Source organism: Panthera uncia (genome assembly GCF_023721935.1).
Source record: "Panthera uncia isolate 11264 chromosome A1 unlocalized genomic scaffold, Puncia_PCG_1.0 HiC_scaffold_17, whole genome shotgun sequence".
Classification (NCBI taxonomy): Eukaryota; Metazoa; Chordata; class Mammalia; order Carnivora; family Felidae; genus Panthera; species Panthera uncia.
The window spans coordinates 102,934,441-102,959,741 of record NW_026057577.1 but is presented as its reverse complement, the minus strand read 5'-3'; the positions used below and the strand labels follow the sequence as shown (position 1 = coordinate 102,959,741).

The 25,301-nt window shown below is 43.3% G+C and overlaps 1 protein-coding gene and 1 long non-coding RNA gene across 2 annotated transcripts; one reads left to right on the top strand and one right to left on the bottom strand.

The window, feature by feature from the left end:
• Nucleotides 1–1,373: 1,373 nt before the first annotated feature.
• Nucleotides 1,374–18,210, bottom strand: IL12B (interleukin 12B). Its single transcript, XM_049647872.1, has 8 exons — nt 17,106–18,210; nt 12,666–12,753; nt 8,998–9,273; nt 8,374–8,491; nt 6,691–6,908; nt 4,882–5,039; nt 3,384–3,515; nt 1,374–2,864 (listed from the first exon to the last, which is right to left on the bottom strand). The coding sequence occupies exons 2-7, from the start codon at nt 12,751–12,753 to the stop codon at nt 3,384–3,386; spliced, it is 990 nt and encodes a 329-aa protein (XP_049503829.1). The 5' UTR covers nt 17,106–18,210; the 3' UTR covers nt 1,374–2,864.
• Nucleotides 18,211–18,382: 172 nt separating this feature from the next.
• Nucleotides 18,383–23,984, top strand: LOC125934483 (uncharacterized). Its single transcript, XR_007461435.1, has 3 exons — nt 18,383–18,659; nt 21,299–21,486; nt 22,692–23,984. It is a non-coding gene; the product is annotated as an uncharacterized LOC125934483 (long non-coding RNA).
• Nucleotides 23,985–25,301: the final 1,317 nt, after the last annotated feature.

Below are 25,301 nucleotides of genomic sequence, written 5' to 3'. Positions count from 1 at the left end.
GAATCTGAAGCAGGCTCCAGGCTCTGAGCTGTCAGCACAGAGCCCGACGTGGGCCTGAACTCACGAGCCATGAGATCATGATCCGAGCCAAAGTCAGATGCTCAACTGAGCCACCCAGGTGCCCCATTCTCTGAAACTTCTTAAATGTCATCTGCTCAAGAGAGGAAGGAGGGCAAGAGTGATTGGCTATGGTTCTCTTTTCTCAGGAGAACACAGGCAGAATTTTCTCATATCTCATGAGCTGGAACAAGGTCTCATGGCTTTGCTGGGCAGCCAGGGTGACTAGAAAAGTGATTACTTAGCTTCCCAGTCTTAGAGCTCAGGAAGGTCACTGGGAGGGAAAGAAGTTGAGAGTGACTACTAATGGGACAAGCAGCAGGTTGTGTCCAGTGTTCTGCTGAAGGTCACATGGTCATGTAGCAGGGCTGACCAGGCCCAGGGCCCAGTCTCCTGGTTCCCAGTCCTGAGCTCTTTAGGTAGAACATTTGATATGTCTGTAGCGGCTAGATTCCCCATAAAAAAGGATTGTCCTGGAGAATGTCCTTCAAAGATAAAAACTCTTCATTGAAATTCAACTTAATTGGATGCTAAGAGGTCATGTCAGGAAAGCACTGTGCATGCTGGGAGAGGGAACATCTGAGCTCTGCCCCAGGCTGGCCGGAAGTTTTGGGAAAGGCCTCCTGGTGTCTGTACTTGTAAGTATGATTAATTATTTTTTCTTGGTTAGTGTTGTTCATTAAATGCCCATTAAGTGTTTTGGTATCTCTAGATGAAAGACCCTGTAGGAGGACAAATAGTTATTAACCAACCACGTGCTATCCAGTATGGGCTCATAATTCAAGATGATAGGTTTCAAATGTTGGATGAGAATGATAGAATCTTTCCACCATTCCTCCAGGTCAGCAGCAGAGTAGAATAAGGGCTCCAGGAGACACTTAAAATAAGGACACTTAAAGCATCCCTATTATAATTACCTTGCCATTGCAAGGAAGCCCAGATATGTACATTTGGCTATTGAAGATAGTAGAGACTGTACTCCTTCTCTCTGATCCCAGCACTTGCTCTTTCCATGGGAGGCACCAAAGAGAAACTGGTAGGCTCTGCCCTTTCTTTGACTTCCCCTTCTCTATTGAGCCTTCCTGGGTGACTCTAGGTTACACTGATTCTTCTCCTTTGTTCTTACCCCAGGGCACCATATATACTGAACATTTTAGCATTTAGTGCTATTGAAGTTAACTTTTCATCGCTGCCTTCTAAGCTGTGCCAGGAATGGGCACTGTTTGGGGAAGGCAACCCAAGGTTGTCTGGATCTCCTCAACCCAAGGTTTTAGCACACATCCAGACATGTGACAAATCCTCTGCAAACATCAGGTCTGGACCTATGGGCTGGGATGCTCATGACTCTACCAGGTTGGTGCTTTATTTCATGACAGTTTGGGAGCAAGTAGAGTTGATTCCAGGATAGAAGGCGAAAGAAGCAAGAACATCCAACCCCTAAAGAGGGCATAATGCAGTTCAGTGCCCTTGCAGAGTTCCCCATGGTCAGACCGCAGGGACATTCCCTGAGCTCAGCAAGACACTGACTTTGGGAGTCCTATAAAGGGAAAGGGCAACTCTGCAAAACTGGAAGTGAAATTGCTTCAAAGAAGGGCAATTCTTAAATGGCAGGGGAAAAGTAATGCAATCCTGGTAAATGTGGGAACAGGATACTTGAGTCAGCTGAGAAAGCCCAAAATATTATTGCAAAGAAGAATTATATTTTTATTAGTTCACTGTCAGAAATAAGTAAACAGAAAACAAATGAAATCACTTTACAGAAAGCACATTCATTACTTAAAAGTAGCACCTTAGTGATTGGCACTGTCCGGTCATATCCACCAGTCAGGTTCACTCATGCTGATGAGTAAGCAATTCTTGATTGTTTTCTTTGCAACTCTGTGTTTTCTTGCATGGCTATTAAAAAGCAGCTGGCAATTTTGACAATTTTGTTTGCTTGGCCGTACTATACTTGTTCTCCCTCTTGGATCCTAAGACCTTTTTACTTTCCAGATACTTACAATGTCTCTGGGTCACTCTCCGATGTCTTACAGGTAGATGGAGGTGGGGACTGCCAGGGTAGCTGAAGCTGAATTTCAATTTCAGTTATTTTTTTAGTCCTTTCTAAATTCAGGCATCCAACCGCCTCCCCGCCAAAAAAACCCACCACCAACAACAAAAATAAAACAACTGAACTTGCTTAGAAGTGCAGGTGGTCCTGAATTGCTTTAGCAACACCACCTCAAGGAAATCTTCATGGACACAGGAACTAACATCTCGGTCACCAGAACCTTTTCAAATGGATTCATGTCTCCGTGCTTCTGTTTAACTGTTTCTGTGTTCCCATCCATCACAAACATATTATTGGTGCTGGCATCAGAACACTCTGTTCTCACTGGTTGTCATAAAACTGATGCATTTGTAGTCTTGTTTGAAAAGTTGTCAGTATAAATAACACATAAATTCACATTTTGCATCATAGGGCCTATTCCTTACAGATCAGGTCCTGAGAGTATGAAACATACAATACATCTTGACAGATGTGTTCAATAACAATAAATTAATAAATACATAAATTACTTAAATATTTAAATAGCATTAAGGTCAGTGGCAACCCGCTAGCTAGAAAATCTATAAATAAAGTAGCTAATTGCTTCAGTGGGCATTTGGCATTTCAATGTAAAACTACTACAAAGACATTATAATGAACCTTTGCAAAAAGCAAATTAGGTAGAAAATAACTTTTGGGGCTTATTCCATTGTCTCTTTAAAAACTTCTGCATAATATCTTCCACTTTTCCTCCAAGGTTTCATCCTGGGATTGGAACCTGAAAAAGAATACCAACAGTCTATGTGAATTAGAAATGTGGCAGCAAACCCTTCTTACTTCGCACAACATATTATTGGGGCAATGGGGTTTTAGGGATTCCATGTTAGAAGGGCCCAGCCTGCCCTTATGTGGTCTAGGATATGGCTGCTTTCAGTGTCCCCCCAGGGTGCCTAGGAGAAGGTTCTCAGTCCTGAAAAGAGCTTGCAAGCCCCCAGGGTGCCTAGGAGAAGGTTCTAAGTCCTGAAAGCAGCTTGCAAGCCATTTTTGCTGACCCTTAGAGCAACAGGACCTATGTATGTTTTCTTTACTGCAGTATCTCTGTACCCAGCACAGTGCCTGGAACAATATGGGCATCAAATAAATATCTGTTAATGAACAAATATATGTTTCTGACTCTAGTGACTATGTGCCGGGCACCCTGTCTCCCCTTTCTTCTCCTGCACTGCCCCCCACCAAAGCCCTGCACCTGGGTCCACTGAGTGTTCAGGTATGGGCTGGGCTTTGTGGGCCTGCTCACCTAACTGCAGGACACGGATGCCCAGTTGCTCCAGGATGAGCTATAGTAGCGGTCTCTGGCTTGCACGCGGATCTTGGCATCCTTGTGGCACACGACCTTGGCTGAGGTCTTGTCCACGGAGAGTCTATCTTTCTGCAAAGGAGAGGGATGTCTTTGGCAATGCAGTCACAAGATGGGCTGGGCCTATTTTTGCAACGCTTGGTCTCTCAAAACAAGCACACCTGGGTTTAAGGGCTTCACAGTTGCAATAAACAGTGGAGTTGTATAGAACTTGCGCCACCTACTGATAGAAGCTCTAAACACATTTTCTACCTCAGCCCAGAGGGAGGAATGGTTCCGTCCAGCTCACATCTTTTTAGCACAGCTACCTTGCCTGAAGGCCCAATGCACACTCAGTCTGTACTGGGCGATGGTGGGACTAGGGCAGATTTGCTATAGCTGCTCCCTGGATATTCCTAAATACTATATCCTGATCCTTTTATCAGAAAACGTGCTGAAATCCAGGTATTGTTTACTTTTATTTGTGTAATCACAGGAAAATGCTTTAGGCTCTGTGTCTGAGTTTCGTCATTTATAAAAGAGGGATAATAATCATTCCTACCTCAAGATGTGTAAAAGTTAAAGGTAATCATCATGTAAAACTCTTAGTGAAGACTTTCATCAGGTAGAAAGTATTCAGTAGATATTATCTATTAATGATATAAATCTTATGTAGGGAAGATACATATGAAGTTTTTAAATAATATTTAGGTAAATTCACCCAGAATAGCCCTTCCCTCCTACAAAACATAATGCTCAGGGAGTGACTAAATGACTGAATTCCTTCTAAATGCTAAATACTATCCTGAATAAGGCCTTTATCCAGTGATTTCTAAAACTGGGGTTGAAGCAGTGTTGGGCTTTATAAAAGTGAATCTTGGATCTGGGAATTATGATGCCAAGGCAAGAAGTTTGAAAGCCATTGTCATAGCCTGTGTGAACGCTAACATTCTGTTCAATAAGATAATTTCACCATATGTGGAACAGCTGGGAATTATCCATTTTGGGTGAGACATAGCATGAATGTTCTATCATTCATTACACTTGCTAAATTCAAGCAATAATTTTAGGCGCCTGGAGCCCAGATTTCCTATATGGGGATCAATTCTGAGTGCAAGAATTAATGACGAACCATATTGGAGGCAATAGTAGCGTGGTTCGGTGCAGGCCATTTGCGTCCCCTAGACTGAATTCCGTGGTTCTGATCCTTCCTCTTTCCTAGCTGAGTAACTTTGAGCAAGTCATTTAACCTCTCTGAGCTTCCATGACTCCACGAGTGAAGTGGTGATAATACTGCCTGGCTTTGCGGGGTTACCTTAAGGATTCAGTGAGATATGCATGTGAAACCCTCAGCGCAGTCTCAGGCACTTAGAAAGTGCTAGATAAATGTTAGTTACTGGTATCCTCATCCCCTGGATGTGCATAAAACTGAATACATGGAGCCTGGATCACATCTTACCTTTTCTCTGTTGTTCTTGCCCTGGACCTGTACGCCAAATGTTAAGGAGAAGTAGGAATGTGGGGTGCTCCAGGTGTCAGGGTATTCCCAGCTCACTTCCACATGCCGAGAATTTTTTAATGGCTTCAGTTGCAGGTTCTTGGGCGGGTCCGGTTTGACTGTGGAAGAATCCAAAGAAACACCCTTTATTTTCCTAATGGGGCTTTTTGGTGTATGGTGTATGGTGTTTGGCTTCTGAACCGACTTTCACCTTTGACCAGTTGTGAGTCCATAGGTAGTTACTTCACTTCTCTGGGCACCTGTTGGCAAACATGAGGCACCCCTGCTGCTGGTGCCTGTGGAAGGTGGCCACAGCCTCTGTGGCTGACCCCTAGAGAGGCTCAGAATCCTTCTCACCACTGCACAATCAGATGAGCCATAGCAGTGGAACCACCTCTGCATAGTGCTCAGAAGAAATTTTGTAGAGACAAGACTCATATCTGGGCTACGTGGTGAAGGACCACCCTCTCTGTGGTCAATATGCCTCTTTGCACTGAACTTGGAGCTGAGTGGAGCCCCTTGCTGGGGATGAGATGAGAGAATTTCCACTTAGTGCTCTTTCCGTTGTCTTTTCATGGCAGCTGGCACTGACTCGTCTTGCAGCAGTTATCAAATTGTCTCTATGCTCATTCATTCATTCAATAAATGATGACTGAGCACCCGTCACATGCCAGTCACTAACTAGACTGTGCACAGAGGATACAGTAGCGAGTATCATGGAAGACTCTAGACCCTTGTCTAGACAAGGGCAGAGGAGACATTCTATGGGATGTCCAAATCCCAAAGACCATGGTTCCTGGTAGATGCTTTTCAAATATTCTTCTATTATTAACATAACTGACATTTTTCTTTTTTCCTTTAGAACTCAGCTAAATGTCACCTCCAAGAGACCTTCCCTGGCCATCCTATGTAAATGCAAACCTTTCCCTACCCACCAAGGGCAGTCTCTCCACAAATGCTAGAGCGAGTTCTGTGGTTTTATACATTTTACTTCATGATGAAAATTCAGTGGATAAATGGCAAAGGAAATGACAAATGGCAAAATCTCCATCTGCAAATTAAAAAAAATCGATGTTCATTTCGGAGGGTCTTATATTCCAATAAAGAAGACTCTTTTCCAGTGCTGGAGAAAGATTGGTTGGGAATAACCACAATTAGTATGGAAGCCTGGTATGGTATGGTATGCTTGAGGGGCTCCTCCTAGGTTCCCTGTGGAAGCTTCCTGGACAGCAGAATAGCAGAATACAAGTATAGCCAAGAGTCTACTTATTCTTTCCTTTTTTTATGTGTATTTATTTATTTAGTGTGTGTGTGTGTGTGTGTGAGAGAGAGAGAGAGAGAGAGAGGAGAGAGAGAGAGGAGAGAGAAAGGAGAGAGAGAATCCCAAGCAGGCTCCACACTGTCAGCAGGGAGCCAGATGCAGGGCTCGAACTCATGAACTGTGAGATCATGACCTGAGCCGAAATCAATAGTCGGTTGCTTAACTGACTGAGCCACCCAGGTGCCCCAAGAGCCTACTTTTTTCTAGTGGGGCAGGACTGGGTCTGAATTGTTATCTGTGAGATCTGGGGCAACTTATTTAACCTGTGTAAGACTCAATTTTCTCTTCCTTAAAATGCAGACAATAGTATCTACATTGTACACTTTGGGGGGGGGTTAGAATAAAAGAGATAATGCATGTAAACCCTTACCTCAGTGCATGGGGCATTGCGCACATGTGACAAATGGCATTTATATCCTTAGTAAGTACGTATAATCAAGCAAACTCACTGATGTCCCTGATGAAGAAGCTGCTGGTGTAGTTTTCGTACTTGAGCTTGTGAATAGCGTCCACCACGACTTCAATGGGTAGGCTCTCCTCGGCAGCCGGGCAGGCACTGCCTTCCTGACACTCCACTGTGTACTTCTTATAATCCCTGTTGTCCACTCTGACCTTCTCTGCTGAGAGTGTCGCTGCTCCACAAGTCACCCCTTGGGGGTCAGAGGAGCTGAAGTCAAAGACAGACATTACCCTGTGTCACACAATTGTGGGTGAGTTTCTAGGGGCTGGAGCCAGGCAGCTGTTTGAGGACACAATTTCTCCAACTTGTTTGATTTCTCCTAAGGGGGTAAGAATCTGCCCTCCCCATGAGAACAAGCTTTGCTTCAAGAGGTGGTACAAATATTTAGAGACAGTTCTGCATTTACATGCCTCTGGCCTAAATGAATCCAGAAATTTCTAGATCCAGAGCCCTGGGTTAAATCTCCTTATTAGAATTTTAAATTCGTTTTTCTCATTCTAATTACACAATCAACACATGCTAATGATAAAAAATTAAAAAGATAAAAATGTGTATAAATGAAACGTGTGTGCCTCTTTCAACCATAATCTCACTCCCCAAATAGAAATACTATTCATAGCTTGTGTCCCTCCAGACCTTAGTCTATGAATATTCAGACCAATCATATATCCATATGTATATATGCATTCACACATATTTTGTCTATATACACAGACAATGCTTTTATTTTCCATTAAATAGGATCCTACTATACATATATATATGGTTTGTAACCATCTCTTCCCCCTCTGAACATATGGAGAGCGCTCCATGACAGACCACACAGATTGGGTTATCCATTTTGATGAATGCACGTTAAGCTGGGGGATAATGTACCACGCTTTATTTAGCTTTTCCCCTGCTGATTACCAAAAACATTACAATGAACACTGGCTTCCATGTCTCTGTGCCCTTGTATAAGCATCCTTTTAGTATGGATTTTCATCTTAAAGATGGAAAAGGAAGACTCCAGAGGTTAATTTGCTCAGTTAATCACCTGGGGTTTGCTCTGTTACCCTGCCTTGTTCAGGAACCTAGATGGTGAGTGAGGGAAGTCACACAGACCGGCTAACATAGGTTCGGTATCCATGGAAACTGGTTTCTTAGGGGAAGTCCAAGTGTATTGGACAAACAATGAACTTCAGATTAGTGACGTCAGCAGAGGGAAAAGGAGTTGAAATGGCCCTGAGAAAATTTCTGGAGGCCTCAGAGTTTTGGAGTCGGCTTCAGGGCTTTCAAGATCTGTGTCCGAGAGCTTTTGTTTCTCTTTTCATCTCAGGGTGCAATTTTGGCAAGTCATTTGTAGCTTCGATTTCCCCTTTTATGCCTCCCCATGGTGCCATGAGCCTTAATGAAGCATTGCCAGGCAATCTGGATGAGTGGGTTCAAACACAGCAGAGCCTATTCTCAGGCCCCAATAATGTCCTGTTCTAACCTACACATTTGTTCAGGTGATTAGCTTAAATCTCCATGTTCTTTTCCCAATTTAGGCAAGAGGGGGTGTTGAAAAAAATACAGGTTTGACTGTGTTTTCTCACTTATCATTAACTGATAGGCCATTGCTAGGTTGCCCTTATTTTCTTAACGCAATAGTTGTCACAAAATGCTAAGAGATCAGAGTGGTTTCACTTACCCTCTGCTGCTTTTGACAGTGAATTTCAAATCGGTACTGATTGCCGTCAGCCACCAGCAGGTGAAACGTCCAGAATAATTCTTTGCCTCACATTTTAGAAAGATCTTATTTTTGGATTCTGGATTTGAAAACAACAAAAATTCAATATTTAGAAGTTTTCTTTCAGGTAGATCTTAATTGTGATGAACCACAGGCCACCAAGCGGTACAAGAGTGAAGATCTTCCATTTATTTCCTTGGAAAATGATGCTGCTTCCCTGACAGGCAGTTCAGCGAGGACCGGGAATGTGTCAGTAGGATGCTGATTCTGCAGAGTATACGTTGCACCTGATATATCAGAGGGAGGGATTAAATTTGGCAAGGCTGCCATCCCAGAGCTGAGTTATGAACTATACACATTGGTTAATTTCCATTAACCATTTAAAAAGAACTTCAGGAAAACCAACCAGATTCACCACGAAAATCTCTGAACATGAGATTTGGATGGTTGATCACTCAAAGTGTCTAAGAAAGCAAAGAAAAACACAGGTGCTGGGTGGTTTCAGCAAGGGATTTACATTAAAAAATTTTTTTTTTAATTTTTATGGGGCAAAAGAGAAAGCACCATCTGAGGGAATGGGATTACCTTTCTGTTCCCTTAAGATATCAGTGGACCAAATTCCATCTTCCTTTTTGTGTATCAGGAGGAACAAATGGCTCAGAACCTCGCCTCCTTTATGACAGGTATACTGGCCAGCATCTGCAAATTCTTTGACTTGGATGGTCAGAGTTTTACCAGAGCCTAGGACTTCACTGCTCTGGTCAGAGGTCCAGGTGATGTCATCTTCTTCAGGAGTATTGCAGGTGAGGACCACCATTTCTCCGGGGGCATCAGGGTGCCAGTCCAACTCTACAACATAAACTGGAGAGCACAGGGAGTGGAGAACAGGACTGTGAGCAACGTGAACTTGGGACTGGGTTTTATGAACCACCTGAGCATTTGCACTGCAGAAAAGCACAGCCTTGCTTGTAACAGCAAATACTTGCTGAGATGATCTCAGGTCACTGGGCCCTACTTGGGCTCAAGGTCGTGAAGAGACAACAAAGAGTAGTTTAATTTTTATTTATTTTGAGAGAGAGAGAGAGAGAGAGAGAGAGAGAGGATGAATGGGGGAGGGGCAGAGAGAGAGAGAGAGACAGAGATTGAATCCCAAGCCTGCCAGTGCAGAGCCCAACGCGGGGCTCAAACTCACCAACTGTGAGATCATGACCTGAGCTGAAATCATGAGTCGGACCCTTAACCAACTGAGCCACCCAGGCGCCCTAAGACAAGCAAAGAGTTTTACAGCTGCCATCCTACTGACGGGCTGTCTTCAATAATTAACTTCTGATTAGCTGGCAGATGGGGAAGGCCTTGATACACCAAAAATGCAAAGAGCACAAAACTCTTTACCAAAGACCTGGTGGAGATAAGAACCTTCCAGCACAACTTTGGTTTCATAGGGAATAAGGCAGGGCACAGAAATGTCAAGAAAGACTGACCAGCACTGAAATCCTGTCCCCACGAATTGGCTAAGGGATTTGGAACGAGGTACTTAATCACCATGAGCCTCAGTTTCCTCAACTGTGAAATGACAATAATAACATCTATGTCGTAGGTTTGGCTATGAGGATTAAATAAAAAACAAACATATAAAGCACTTAGCGCTGTGCCTACCACAGTAAACTCAGTGTTGGTTATTGTTATTCAGAGACCAAAGGGTCAGATGACTGCACAGAGAAACTGTCCTACAATTTTCCAAGGGCATTTAAGGATTTAGTCCCTACTGTGCAAAACTCACCAACAGAGATTTTCATTCCACTTTTTAAAACAATTTTACACCCTTATGAAGCAGTTCAGTAGATCCTGGTCTTCCCATTTCATGCCAAAACCAAGAGACCAAGCAAGGTTACATCAAGTTAGAAACACAAGAGCTGTAGCTCAGGCCTTCTATCTCGTTGACTTTGCACTGGATCTCAAATATGAGTATCCAAACTGGCACCTGAGGAATGGCTTAGTAGAGTATTTCAATGAGTGTGCCACATCACAGCTTCATTCATTCACTCATGCATCACTTATTCATTAACTAGAATCATTCAATGCACTGGTTCCCCAAACCTGATCATTCAGCCACCATTATCAGCAGCAGCACCGAGGAAACTGATAGATATCCAAATTCAGAGTTACCAAACCAGCCACTTTGGGATGGGCCTGGTGGTCTGTTATGGTCTCCAGATGATTTTGATGCCCTCTCTAATTGGACAGCCACACAGGTGAAGAGCCTGGATTTTGGAGTCACATAGGTCTGAGTTTAGATTCAGCTCTGTATCTTATACTTGCCTGTGGCCTCAGGCGAGACATTCAATTACTCTAAGCTTGGGTGTCATCGTTTTTAAAATGAGCAAAATATTAGTGCTTGCTTCGGCAGGTTGAGACATGGATTATATAAGCCAATTCATACAACAGCTTAACGTAGTGCCCTTAAATGCTCTATAAATGGTGACTTTTATGGTTGGCATCCAAATGTAAAGTATTGTGGGATATAAAGTTCTCATTTTAGATCCGAGGGATTTTTAACTACTGAATCGGTAACAAAACAAGAGGTAAAAAGTATTTGGGACCCAACTCTTTGGAAATGATTACCTATGCTGAAATAAAACCGTGTCTCACCTTCGGCTTTCTCTAGTTTTTCTTTGTTCTGCTGGAAATTGAACCACAGCAAGGCTATTTTTCTGTCACAGCTAAAACTCAGAAGGCCTAGAAGACCCTTACCTAAGAACAGGGGAAAACAACCACAAAGGGGAGCCTGATGAAGAGCATCTGGAACCTTGTGCCTGGCTTTATCATCTCATCTGGTCTCCAAAGTCCTATGCCCTCTGTTTCTCACATGGACTTCCTGGAATTTCTGTGGTTTACCAAATTAGAAGTAACTTAAGGGTTTACTATGCGAGGGCCAAGTTTCCTGAGCTCACTAGCTATACGAGGATTGATAGGAATCTGACATACTCATCTAGCTCAGGCTTTTGCCTTTCCTCAAGGCAGGGTCTAAAACTCAAACCCTCCTCAGGCGGAGAGGAGATGACTGAATTCTTGTCTTCCCGAAAAGATTAAGAATAGAAGAATAGTCCCACATTCCTTTCGGGTACCCATTTTCCAGTGTGGTACTTTCCTGACTATCGAAAGATTATTTCTGGTCATCAGCGGAAATGTCTTCACTTGTAACTTACGCCTATTTCCTCCTGTTCTCTAAGCACATAGGAAACCATTGCTCTATGTCCTTCTTGTAAGACCTTCTTCAAATACTTAAATGCACAGGCTTTGAAGTGAGACAGAATTGGAATCAAGTCCCTGTACTATCCTTACCAAGTATGTGAAATTGGGGAAGTTGCTTAATCTCTGTAGCCTCTATTTTCAACATCTCTAAAATGGGGTACAGACAGTCCCTATTTTATATGGATGTTGTGAGAATTAAACGAGAAACATTTGAGGTCTTTCAGGAACAACTAACAATCAGTTAATACATTACTTTGTGTGAGATAATAAAAGGATATAGTGAATTTCACTAAAACCTATTCTATTATTCTAGTAATTTTTATTGGTCATTGGGATTATAAACAGGTTCTTTTGAATCATCAGTGCCATCACTTTAAACAATCAAAACAATAGCAGCTAACATTGACTGTCACTGGACATTTGTTGTGCTGTCCCCTGAATTCACTGACATATTTAATCATCTGCATAATAGGCAACTCTTTGTGATCCCCAGGTCACAGTGGAGGAAACTCAGGCTTGGAGGTGACCCAGCTCAAGGTCACCTACCTGATAAGTGGCAGAATCAGCCTTTGAGCCCAAGTCAATGTGAGTCTAGTTAAGTGCATAGTCAGAGGTTAGTACTCTTGGTGCCAGCAGAGGGGGTGATATTGTGTGATGGAGCGGGGATGAGAGAACAGAGTTCTTATACTTTTCAAATCCTTCACTTTGGAATTTTAATTGAACGATACAGCCAGTTTTTAGTGATACTAGCAAAATCCATATATCTTTTCCCATCAGAGTCCACATAAAGCTCCTACTGTGGCATTTAATGTGAAGGCCAAACAACACAGACACCCTCAAAGGTGAAGGAAGGACAGACGGACCCACACTTTCCCAGGGATGGCACTCACTAGGAGGCCCCAAGGCTTGGTTGCCCCTTCTAGTCTGAGGTCCCCACACCACCTGCCTGACAGTCCTGGCTTGGAATTCAGGGCCTCCCCAGAGAAGGAGAGGCTGGTTACCGTTTTTCTCCAGTTCCCATATGGCCATGAGGGGAGGTGCCAGCAAAACCAGGGAAAACCAGGAGATGACCAGCTGCTGAGGATGCATCTGCAGGAGGCGGAGAAACAGAGGAGAAGAAGGAGAAAGAGAGAGAAGAGGAGGGAAAAGAGAAGAGACAATGTCAGCAGTTACTCAGTCATTTTGGAAACCATATTCATTCAATGTACCTTGGTTTTAATCTTGATTTTTCTCATCAGATTCATACCACGCGAATTGCAGGAACCCTGTGCCAGTCTCTGAGTAAGAACATCTCCAAAGAGAGAACCACAGACTATCTGGAGCTGAAGGAGAACTGAGGCCAGCCATCTGATAGAATACTCTTTTTTTTTTTTTAATATTTATTATTTGAGAGAGAGAGAGAGAGAGAGAGAGAGAGAGAGAGAGGAAGCAGGGGAGGGGCAGAGAGAGGGGGAGACACAGAATTGGAGGCTCTGAGCTGCCAGCACAGAGCCCAATGCGGGGCTCAAACCCACAGACCACGAGATCGTGACCTGAGCTGAAGTCAGCTGCCCAACCAACTGAGCCACCCAGGCATCCCAGAATCCTCTCATTTTTAAGCTGAGAAACCTAAGGTGCAGAGAAGGAACATGACTTGTCTGGATCAACATTCAACTGTTATTTACTTACTATGTACTTTCTATGTAAAGGGCATAGAGCTAGAGTGGTTAGGAGAGAAAAAAAAAAGGATTTTGGGCCTGGGTCCTGTCTTCTAGGAGCAAATACTTTCATTCAACAAATATTTATGATCCAAGTTATGGCAACCACCTGGCGGCCAGGTTTAGTTTCTCTCCTCGTTTAGATTGTAACTGCTCCAAACTCAAAGGTTACTTCCTCTCACATAACAAAACAAGTGATTCTCAAACTTGAGCACACATCAGAGTAACCTGGAAGCCTTGCTAAAACACAGATGGCTGAGTTCCACCTACAGAGTGTCTGATTCAGCAGGTAGGGGTCAAGGGGGATGGAAGGAGGAGAGGGACCTCAGAATCTGCATTTCTTAAAAGTTTCCTGGTGAAGCTGATGTTGCTGGTCCAGGGATCACACTTTGAGAACTACTGGGTTAACCCATGTTTAGCGTCCACAGCTCTGAAAAGCAAGATGTTCTTTGGAAGAAGGCCATGAAATATTGATATATCCACTCTGAAAAGTGAAATGTATAATTTTGTGCTAAATATCAGCTACCATCTTAGAGTAAAACTCAATCTAGATTGGGATCCAGGGTTTATGCAAATCTTCAGGACGTGAAGATTGTACCCTACTTCTGAATTACGTAGAGATGGTGATTATTGAATTTCATTCTGAAACACCTCCATCCATCTCAGAGAGTACCAATGTTCTGCAGGAACATGTTTTCAGAAACCACTGAATAAATCCTACAAATAATAAGACCCAAAATTTTTGGTCAGGGGGCACCTGGGTGGCTCAGTCGGTTAAGCGTCCGACTTCGGCTCAGGTCATGATCTCATGGTTCATGGGTTCCAGCCTTTTATCAGGCTCTGTGCTGCCAGCTCAGAGCCTGGAGCCTGCTTCAGATTCTGTGTCTCACTCTCTCTGCCCTTCCCCTGCTTGTGCTCTCTCTCTCTCTCTTTCTCTCAAAAATAAATAAAACATTAAAAAATTTTCAGCCAGATACTTTAAAAATGAACATCTTTTGGCTGGGGTTACTGAATATTGACAAATCACGGCTTTGTTAGAATTGCTGCTAATCCTAGGAGAACCTTGCCATGTGCTTTATTCAATCAGATTACAAAGGTTGAGAGTGGCAGATATGGGACTAGAAGTCAGGCCTTCCTGTACTGTCAGCACTTTGTCACTGCAGCATGGAGCTTTCACAGACATGCCCATTAATCATGTCCAAGTTATGACTGTAACAATGTACTAGTTGCCACAGGGTATCAGTTAGTACATTCACAGGCTTGGAGTCCAGCAGACGGGCTTGAATTCTGCTTCCTCCACTTATAGTTGTGTGATGTTGCCCAAATTATCTCTGAGCCTCAGTCTCCTCGTCTATAAAATGGACATTATACCCATTTCAGAGGGTTGTTGACAGAATGCAATGAGATGACATATCATATTATAGAAGGCAACCAATAACATGTTAGCTTGTACTTAGGTGAAGAGATAAAGGAAAAATGCGATATGTCTGTTTTGTATACAACAGCGGACAAAACCTTCCTGCTGGTTGTAGGGAAATGCCCTAGAGGTATTGTAATTACATAGGCCTGTAAAGCCCAGATGCCGGCACTCTGGGCAGGGAAATAACAGAGATTCCTGGCATCTCCTGGTGATTCTTTTGCACTGTCTTAATGCTGGGATTTTCCCTTTGGCTATATTCCTGGCACTTCCTCTTGGGGCCTTAGATGTGTTTGAGAATTTCAGGTGAACTGCACTTCACGATCAAGGGAGCCTTGGTGATGATTCTAAGAAACAACTTGCATTTTAGTATCACCTACATTTTAAACCATGGAACACTGGCTGGATGGGGTGGGGGGGGGGGAAGTGGTGGTGGGTCACTCTCTTAATCCAACCCAGGGAAATCCAAAAAGGGGGCAGCATGTATTTGCCCTGTTGTTCTCCAGTTCAGCTGATATCAGAGAGCTATATTCCACAGCCCACATTTCCTTGGCATGTTACATTTGAGAGTCTTGAGGATTAAATATTTTTTTCCATGTAATTTTGTAGGTTTTCTAAATTCTTGAAATCTTTGTATAAGGAACACAGGGACCCCAGGTCCTGTGGTATGGTTATGCTCCCTAAAGCTAGTGCCAACATGGGCATGCCCAGGACACTTGGGTGGGCATCTCGTTTGCAAGCTTTATTTTGTTACTTTTTAATTTAGAAAGAATTATTATTGGGTGCCTGGGTGGCTCAGTCGGTTAAGCGTCTGACTTTGGCTTAGGTCATGATCTCACGGTTTGTGAGTTCGAGCCCCGTGTCAGGCTCTGTGCTGACAGCTCAGAGCCTGGAGCCTGCTTGGGACTCTGTGTGTCTCTCTCTCTGCCCCTCTGCTGCTAGCGTTCTGCCGTGCTCTCTCTCTCTCTCTCAAAAATAAACATTGAAAAAAATAAAAAATAAATAAATAATAAAAAGAATTATTATTTAAAAAATAAAAAGGCAAAATCACACAAAGCATGGGTAGCACCCCCAATTCTAGAGCCAGGCAGACCTGCATTGGCATCCCAGCCCTGCCACTTATTAGTTGCGTGACTCTAGGAAAGTCACTTGACTTATTTAAGTCTCACATTCAACCTGTAAAATGGGCATCCTACTGTGGTGAGGAGTTAATGAAATAATTCATGAAGGTATCCAGCAGGGTGCCCAAGGAAGTCAGGACTCCTGGCTGTTTGCTCTCCCTGAATCCCACTCATAGCACTTTTTCCTGTGATTGTGGTAATATAGTTCTCTATGTTTGTCTTCTCTGCCACACTGAGCTCTCTGAGGGCAGGGATCATGTCTTTCTGACTCCACACTGTACCTCCAGAGTCTAGCATAAACACTCTGGCCTCGAGGGATCTTATGAATTATTAGAGGAAAATGAATAAATGTACAGAAATCATCAGTTTTCAGATCCCAGTAAAATGAACCCCAAGAGGTTGTCCAAATTCTTTCCAATATCTTGAAGTTCCTTATCTGACAGAGTGGGCCATCAGCGGGGGTTTGGTAATCTCTTGGTTAAAATGATATTTTAACCTGATCGTTATTTTTTTTAACCTGAAAAACTGTTGCACACGATTTACCTTGGCAACCATAAGACACTAATAGAGTATAATCTTTTGTTTTCCTCCTCACAGATTTTAAAACCCTTCGGCAAATACTTTTAAACAATGCAGCTGCTTTTCATTTTTAAAGTAGCTCCGAAGTTAATCCAAAAAAATCTGGATAACCTGGCCTCCAGTCTGCTTGACTGTTCCAACTATCTATTAAGCCCAACACAAAGTTTGCTCTGCAACTTTCAATTATGAGGTGTAAGTATGAATTCAATTGTTTATTGAATTCATTATGGCTTAATGAACGAACAGCTTTAAAAAAGTTTACAGTCCTAACAGAGGCACACCTCACTTGATACAATTTAACTGGTGGGCATTAAAATTGAGGAACACTCTTTTATGTACACACTACTCTCAGACAAGACAAAACAAGCCCTTCTATCAAATGTGCATTCATTTGCAGACTGTCGTGTACAATTATTATTAGTTGACTTTTAAAATTAAGACCTGATACATCAGTCCCCAAAATACTGACTTTCCACTAGCGTCCCCGGCAGGTAAGTCACCAGGAATGCCTCCAGGAATCCACACACTCCTGGTAGCTTGCCAGGGGTAGGGGTACCACTCAAACGGTGCTACCCCGGACAGCCTGCGGGCCTGTGGAAAGCTAGAAGGGGCCAAGGAAGTGCTTACCTTGCTTCTGGGCAGGCTGCAGAGTTTTCTGGGTCTGAAACTTGTCTCTTCTTCTTCTGCTGCTGCTGCTGCTGCTGTTGCTGCTGTTGTTGCTACTGGGGCTTATATACCCTACTCCTACCAAGCTTTCTGATGGAAACTTAAACTAGAAACTGACTTGTTCAAGTTGCAACACTGAAAACAACTCTCAAAACCTTCTGGGGGAATTTCAAGAAGTTCCTTTTTTTTTTTTTTTTCCCCATGTGTATCAATAATGCTGAGGGAACACAAGCATCAAAATCCCAGGTAATGAACTAAGAGGAAGTGACTTTTGGGTGGGGAGAAAGGAAGGAGATGGGATGCTCACTTCTTTCTGTTGACATCAGGGTCAATGGGCTTAAAGCCTGCCTGCAGCAGGCAGCTTCCACAGACAGGAGAAGGAAGGCCAAGGAGAGTTCACACAGGAGGCCAGGTTCAGGTCAGAATCAAGCAATTGTAAGCCAGAGGGTCCAAAAGCAAACTCTATGGTTCTTCTGAAGTCAATGAGAATGAGATGAAGGGCAAAGGACTTAGTATATTTGAGGTTCCCCTCTTCCACATTATTCCTTCAACATCTGGATTTCAGAAACATCCCATTACTACCCATTGTGGCTTCATGCACCACACACACACCTGTACATTTATACAGGCACAGCCATGGGAAGATGATAAAAATGTGTATTACTAGTAAGACTCAAAAATGGAGGGATACAGCTCATGCTCATAGGTAATTGCTCACAGACAGGTGGGGACAGAAAGTGAAATATCCACAGTCAGGGATATAGACAACCTATGCCACACTCAAGGCACACACCGGACTATAACCTCACACTCCTATGCACACAAAACCATAGAGCCCTAGGAGCTCTATACAGATGCACAGAATTAACAGAATTAGCTAGAAATTCCTAGAGGAATTTAACATTGTTAAGAGGAGTGAAAGGTGAACACGGTGTTAGACACCCACAACCATTCTGCACAAGAGCAGCAACAGAAACACTAGCTGGAAACACCAACACCAAGTACAAGCCCACAGATGCACGCCGATAGATACAGGCCGTACCCAGGGCCGCCGAGAGGGGGCGCTGCTGCGAGGCCGTGCCAGACCCGCGCCGGCGACCCGAGAGTTCACTCTCACCCGCGAGGTCTCCATTTCGGAGCACCGTCTCCAGTCCCCGCCGCCTGGGAAGTTCCTGGGCCCCGGCAGGGTTTCAGGTGGACGCAGCTTCCCATACTAACTTTCCTTGCAGTTTCTGCGCGGGGAAAACTGGAGACCGGGCGAGAGCAGCGGAGCTTCCCAACCACACACTTCCTCCCTCCGTTTGACCCATCCGGGGAGGGCGGGGGCTGCTGAGCTGGCAGTCCCACTGTTTATCCGACCTGGTGCTCTGGCTTGGGCGGAGACAGTACCTCGAGCTCCGAGTGCCTTCTCCCACCTCCTCTGCCCTCTAGGCTTCAAGGGAAACAGAAGTTCTTCTCAAGTTAAACAACAAAGTGAAACGTCCTGTATCCAAGTCATATGTAGATATGAACAAAGTAAGTTGCATTGTATTGGGTTGTATGATACCGTGTGTGTGTGTGTGTGTGTGTGTGCTCACGCGTGAGCTCTCCTGCTTGTTACCATGGGCATCTCTGACGAATATAGCTGGACGGTGATGCGGAAGGGACCTTTCCAGTTTGATTTTTGTTGTTATATGAGGCACCTGTACACTCACACACACATACATACATTAAAATATGTACCAATGGGGGGGTTTCTTTCTGTAAAAATGTGTTTACTACTCCCAACAAGTCATCAACGATTACTTAACAGAAAACTTAATATAAAGTTGGCAGAAATAGTTTCACCAGCTTGTTTACAGTGGCTGCATCACCACAGGGGAGCCCTTCTGTGGCCTTCCTTAAGTACATACATACATAAAATAAGACAAGTAAGATAAAACCATTTTACCAATGTGTTCATAAAAGCAGCCTCAGAATTAAAAAAAAAAGCTGATTTGAATATAAAATCTAAGTCAAAATAGCGTGCTAGTTTTGCAAAAGCAGGTTCAAGGTAAGCCTTGCTCCCCCCCACCCCTGTCCCGGCTCAGATTGCAGCCCCAGGACCAGTCCTGTGTGAAAGGTGTGTGGGACCACCTGCACCAAGGACAAGTAGACCTGAATTCTGGCACCTGCTGTGCACATTACTTAACTTCTCTAAGCCTCAGTTCTCACATCTGTAAAATGGGGTTAATAATAGTACCCGATCTTAGGTATGTTGTGAGATTAAATGAGGTGAGATGCAATGCACTTAGCACAGCATCCTGGCTAAATGCTTAATAAGTGGCTGATTTATCTATCTATATCTATCTATCTATCTATCTATCATCTATCTGTCTATCTATCTATCTATCCTGCCTGTCCCAGGAAGACTTTTGGTAGCTTGCTAGGGGACATTGAAGCTAGAAGATGAGTGACAGAATTAATGGGAGGAGCCTGAGATAGAGCTCCTAATAGCCCTCATGCCATGAAACCCTGTGGCTGCAGCTAGCCACTCATTTGGCCCTGAGCATCCAGATAACCAGGATGAGAAGGAAGAACCTTTACTTGCCCCATCTCTGCCACAGGCCCGACTATTTTGACAAGTCCAGTTTGCCTATGAAGAAAGTACTTCTCACACTTTATCTGCAGATAATAAAGAATTCAGGTTCTCAGGCGCTGCCTTCAGAGGTTGTTAATCAGTAGATCTGAGGTGGGGCTCAGGAATCTGCATTTTAAATTTTTTTTTTTTTCTTTTCAACGTTTTTTTTTTTTTTATTTATTTTTGGGACAGAGAGAGACAGAGCATGAACGGGGGAGGGGCAGAGAGAGAGGGAGACACAGAATTGGAAACAGGCTCCAGGCTCCGAGCCATCAGCCCAGAGCCTGACGCGGGGCTCGAACTCACGGACCGCGAGATCGTGACCTGGCTGAAGTCGGACGCCCAACCGACTGCGCCACCCAGGCGCCCCGGAATCTGCATTTTAATGAGCTTGCAGGTGACTCTACTTGTGGGGATCTTGGCCTGCACTTTGTGACACTCTGAATAACCCCAGTGCGCCACTGTCCAGAGATAACATCTTTTGCCTTCCTTATCTCTGGACACTCACAAGGCCAGACGGCACTCTGGTAATGTCAGCCAAATGCCCATCATCCTGATTTCACAGAAGACGTTTATCACCTTGCCCCACATCACAGTCCAGACTCTGGCCCAAGTAAACTGAACCACAGCCTGTGATCTCCCTCAGGTTCTTCCTGTGGAAAAGTAAGGTCTGGGAGCAAACAGCAGGCAGGCTGAGCTGTAAGAAGGAGAGGATCCCCCTAGAAACTGAAAATAACTTGAAGAGTTTTCTGACCACAAAACTTTTTTTAAAAAATATTTACTTATGTTTGTTTATTTTTGAGAGAGAGAGAGAGAGAGAGAGAGAGAGAGACAGATCATGAGCAGGGGAGGGGCAGAGAGAAAGGGAGACACAGAATCTGAAGCAGGCTCCAGGCTCTGTCTGAGCTGTCAGCACAGAGCCTTGATGCGGGGCTCGAACCCATGAACCATGAGATCATGACCTGAACCGAAGTCGGAAGTTCAACTGACTGAGCCACCCAGGCGCCCCAAAACTTTTTTTTAAAAGATGAATGCTCTGAGCTTTCTAATACAAATTTCAAATAAAGGGGAAGCCTTGCATACTCCTTAAAATTAAAATGCTAAAAAAATTACACAAGCAATACATGCAGGCATGCAACTGTAAAAACTTCAAACACTACAAATTCATGCAGAATAAAAAGTTGAAGCCCTGATTCACATGGTGGTTAGAGGTCACCATTGCCAACATTTTCATGTATATTCCTCCAGAGTCTACTCCTGACTTTTTTTCTATGCGTTTATATCTATCTGGCTATATAAATAGGGTCATACTATACATATTCTTCTGTAAATTGCTGTTTTCTCACAATAGTCTGTTTTGTGTCTAGTGGTTACTTGTATCTTGCTGGAGGTCACCTAGAATATTCTGTCTGGATCAGTTAGGGCGCTTTGAGCTTTAATCTCCAGCTAGCTTCTCTCAGCCTCCCAAAATAGCTCTCTGGTTCTAGGCATTCATCCACACAGGACAGCATCTAGGATAATAAAGGACTGTTTTTTCCTTGTGTGTCTCTCTTAGGAGCAAAGAATTTGTCCTGGAAGTCCTCGTATTCTTCTCCTCATCTTCCTGGTCACCTATAAACTGATCATTGAGAAAGAGAATGGGCTCACAATGAAAGTCAGGTTTTACACTAGTCTGTTTTGCCCTGAGCTGTGGAGAGGATCAAGATCCCAGAGGAATGGATACTCCAACTGGGTGGGAACCAGGTAGGTGACTGAGAGTCAAATATAAGTGGTTAGGGCTGTCAGTGAAGTAAAGAAATATGACAATTAATTTCACACAAGACCAAGTGTTATTCCCTCATATGATTAGCTGCTTTTGAGGGGACACTTCTAGTTTAGGGGCATGGGAAGTAGCTCCCACTTGCATGGGGGATGTGTGCCTTTTTTCCGTCTTTATTATTATTTTTTTTAATTTATTTTTAAAATGTACATCCAAGTTAGTTAGCATATAGTGCAACAATAACTTCAGGAGTAGATTCCTTAGTGTCCCTTACCCATTTAGCCCATCCCCCCCCCTCCAGTAACGCTTTGTTTGTTCTCCATATTTAAGAGTCTCTTCTGTTTTGTCCCCCTCCCTGTTTTTATATTATTTTTGCTTCCCTTCCCTTATGTTCATCTGTTTTGTATCTTAAAGTCCTCATATGAATGAAGTCATATGATATTTGTCTGTCTCCGACTGACTAATTTCACTTAGCATAATACCATCTAGTTCCATCCACGTAGTTGCAAATGGCAAGATTTCATTCTTTTTGATTGCCGAGTAATGTTCCATTGTATATATATACCACATCTTCTTTACCCATTCATCTGTTGATAGACATTTGGGCCCTTTCCATACTTTGGCTATTATTGATAGTGCTGCTATAAATATTGAGGTGCATGTGCCCGTTTGACACAGCATACCTGTGGGATGTGTGCTTTTAAGAAAAAAGACTGGAGGTTCTATGGCCAAAAACTTAACAGTGAATAATCTGAGTGGTATGATTATAGATGATTTTTGTCTTCTTCTTTTTGATTTCCTTAATTTTCCAAAATGCCTATAATGAACATGTATTACTTCTCTAGTCAGAAAAAATGTCATTGAAAAAAGACATGAATGAAGCACGCAAAAAAGGCAGAATACGTCGTGGTTAGGAATTTGCTTTCTAGAACCGGACAGTGCTAGGTTAGATCATGGTCCATATTTATGTCATGTAATTGAATGTGCTCTTGGGATGAGAGTTGCTGTGTCACTGCTGAAGCGCTGGACTTTATGGGTGGCAGTGGAGACCCAGTGTCATGGGTGTGGTGTTTCCTGGAAGCAGAAGGCAGTCCAAAGTGATCTCATTCAAGTTTTCAAGTGTCATTCAGATATGTTTTTTGTTTTAATGCTTTATAAGAGATCCCTAAAGTCAGCTTCTTTTTTAAAGGGGCTGAGATGTCTTCACCTACCTCCTTCCCTTCAACAGTGAGTCCGGTCACATTTCTACAGTCATCCTTCCATCTGGGTCTGCTCTGAAGGCAGTGGGTGTCGGATGCCGTCACTGCAGAAGTCCGTTGCCCAAGTGGGCATCTCTGCCTGCTAGACTGGACGGACTGCACAGTAATACAAGTGTTCCACTTTGTCATTGATATCTTCATTTGCATATGGAAATCTTTTTCTCTTCCTTTCTAAGTGCAATTTTATGTTAATCCCAGTGAAAGGAATGGGTGTGCAGGCCGGAAGTGGGTGTGTCCTGGGCTGTAGGGTTGCAGAGGTATCTAAATGCTTATGTTAGAAAGCTGCGGGAACAGTTGGTCTGGTATTACTGTCACCTGAGACAGGTAGAACCAAGCAAGGTGGGACCAAGGTGGAGAGGGCACATTTCTGGGGTGAAGTGCTACCATCTACTGCGTCTTTCCACGTCAACTCAAACCAAAAGACAATTATTGCATATCAACTGGCCACCCCTGCATTTGTAGGGTAAATTGTTAAATCATCGTTCAATAAAGCATATTCCTACTGCTAGAATTTCTGGGAGCGTAGAATTCTCTAGACACGAAGTAGCTTGGACCAAAAATCAGGGCCTGAGATTTGGAGCATCTTCCACTGTGACTGTTGGTCTAGGACTCATATTTGAGCCTACGTTAATTTCTCTCTTTACTAGGCGTTTATATTCATCTGGGCTTTTTTTATTATATCTTGCTCTGGAAACCTGCCCTGGAAGGCAGCTATTGACCCTGGTCTCCTGCCCTGTCATTTTCTCTCCAATTTTTGGCTTTAAAAAATCCTTTCTATTTATCGATCTATCTTTATTTATTTTTGATGGTACTTTAAAAAAATAACTCATGCCCCTGGTTAAAAAAAAAAAATCAAATAGTACAAAGGTTGTTAGATATGTCTGTCTTCTGTAGGTGCCTCCTGGATTCCCCAGTGTGAAAACTGTTTATACCACAGATCCAAGGCAGGCTGTTCAAACTTACCTGTCACATTTGGTAAAGACCTTCCAGTCATTTTATGTGAATATGTAACAACCTTTAGACCATGGGAGATAGAATGGTTTGATGTGGGCACTGCCACCTACAGGATTTGCTCATGTTGGGGAGACCCGATGAGGCGTGAAAGTTAAATAATGCCAAGACAAATATGTGGTTAGTCACCAAACTGATTTACACCTAGGGCACTACCGTGTATGTGGCGTAAGCACCAATGATGATGAAATGCCACTCTGGAGTATTTGAGAGGCCAGAGAAATTTAGCAAAAGGGAAAAGCAGCATCCTCACTTCTATCAAAAAGCAGCACAACAAACAGACCCTGGAGTTGATCGGTGTTGAGTTTTGGTCTCTGCTCAGTTCTGCCACATGGATGACCTTGGACAAATCACTTCAACTTTCTGAGCCTCAGTGTCCTCATCTGAGGAAGATGGGACCTCTGATAGTGTACAGCTCTGAGAGTAGATACAAAAATCAAATTACATTCTATGTACAAGGTGGATCAACGGGGGCATCTGGGTGGCTCAGTCGGTTAAGCGTCAGATAGTTAAGCGTCAGTCAGTTCAGGTCATGATCTTATCGTTTGTGGGTTTGAGCCCTGCATTAGGCTCTGTGCTGACATTTCAGAGCCTGGAGCCTGCTTCGGATTCTGTGTCTCTCTCTCTCCTTCTCTCTCTCTGCCCCTCCCCTGCTCACACTCTTGTCTCTCTCTGTCTCTCAAAAATTAATAAATGTTTAAAAAAATTAAAAAAAGAAAAAAAGATGGGTCAATAGATGGTAACTCTTACTAAAATTAAATAATATAAAAAAGGAATGTGGTTCGTTGCCAGATGAGTTTCTGGTCTTATGATGGAGCAATTATTAGGTCATGTAATAGCAAAATTTTAATAATTATTTTGTCTTTAGTAGTTTGTTTCTTTAATTACTTTTCATTGGACTGCATGTTACTGAGCACTTACTTTATGCCAGACACTATGGCAGTGTAGTAGAAATGCTGTCCCTGCAGTGATGCTCTCATGCATCCTAGGGGGCAACCAAAGAGCCAAGAGGCAATGACACTGGGGTGTGATACATCTTACGATGATGATCAGGGTAGGGTGCTTTACAAACATACTTGTCATTGGGGTGGTGGTCACAGAAGGCTTCCCAGGAGAGGTGATGTCTAAGCTGAGACTTGAAGAATGAGGAGTTGAGTTTGTATGAGAAACAATAAAAGCTAACATTTTTGAGTATGCTTCTGTCTGCCAGGTACCATGCTATGTTTCCTGGGTGTTTTCCCATCCAGGACTCAACAAAACTATGAGGCAGGTACTGTCTTGCCCACTTTACAGACGAGAGAACTGAGGCTCATAGATGTGAAGTTAACTTGCCATAGAAAATGTAGCTAGTAAGTCAAGAGGCTGAAATTGAAACATCACGTGTTCAAGTCCATCAGTACCATCTGTCATGCAAGGCCACCTTATATTATGTTTATGAAGTAGGGCAACTCAGGTTAGCAGGAAAGGCATTATCCTCAGCCAAGCCATATATAGGAGGCCAAAGGAAGAATTGTTTTTCAGATATGTGG

Excerpts from the sequence above, each read along its gene's own strand:
- IL12B (XM_049647872.1), bottom strand. The coding sequence starts at position 12,753 with ATGCATCCTCAGCAGCTGGTCATCTCCTGGTTTTCCCTGGTTTTGCTG. Across the intron at positions 9,274-12,665 it reads ATGGGAACTGGAGAAAAACG|TTTATGTTGTAGAGTTGGAC; the intron begins GTAACCAGCCTC and ends TGTGCTCTCCAG. Across the intron at positions 3,516-4,881 it reads GCAAGAACAACAGAGAAAAG|AAAGATAGACTCTCCGTGGA; the intron begins GTAAGATGTGAT and ends TCTCCTTTGCAG.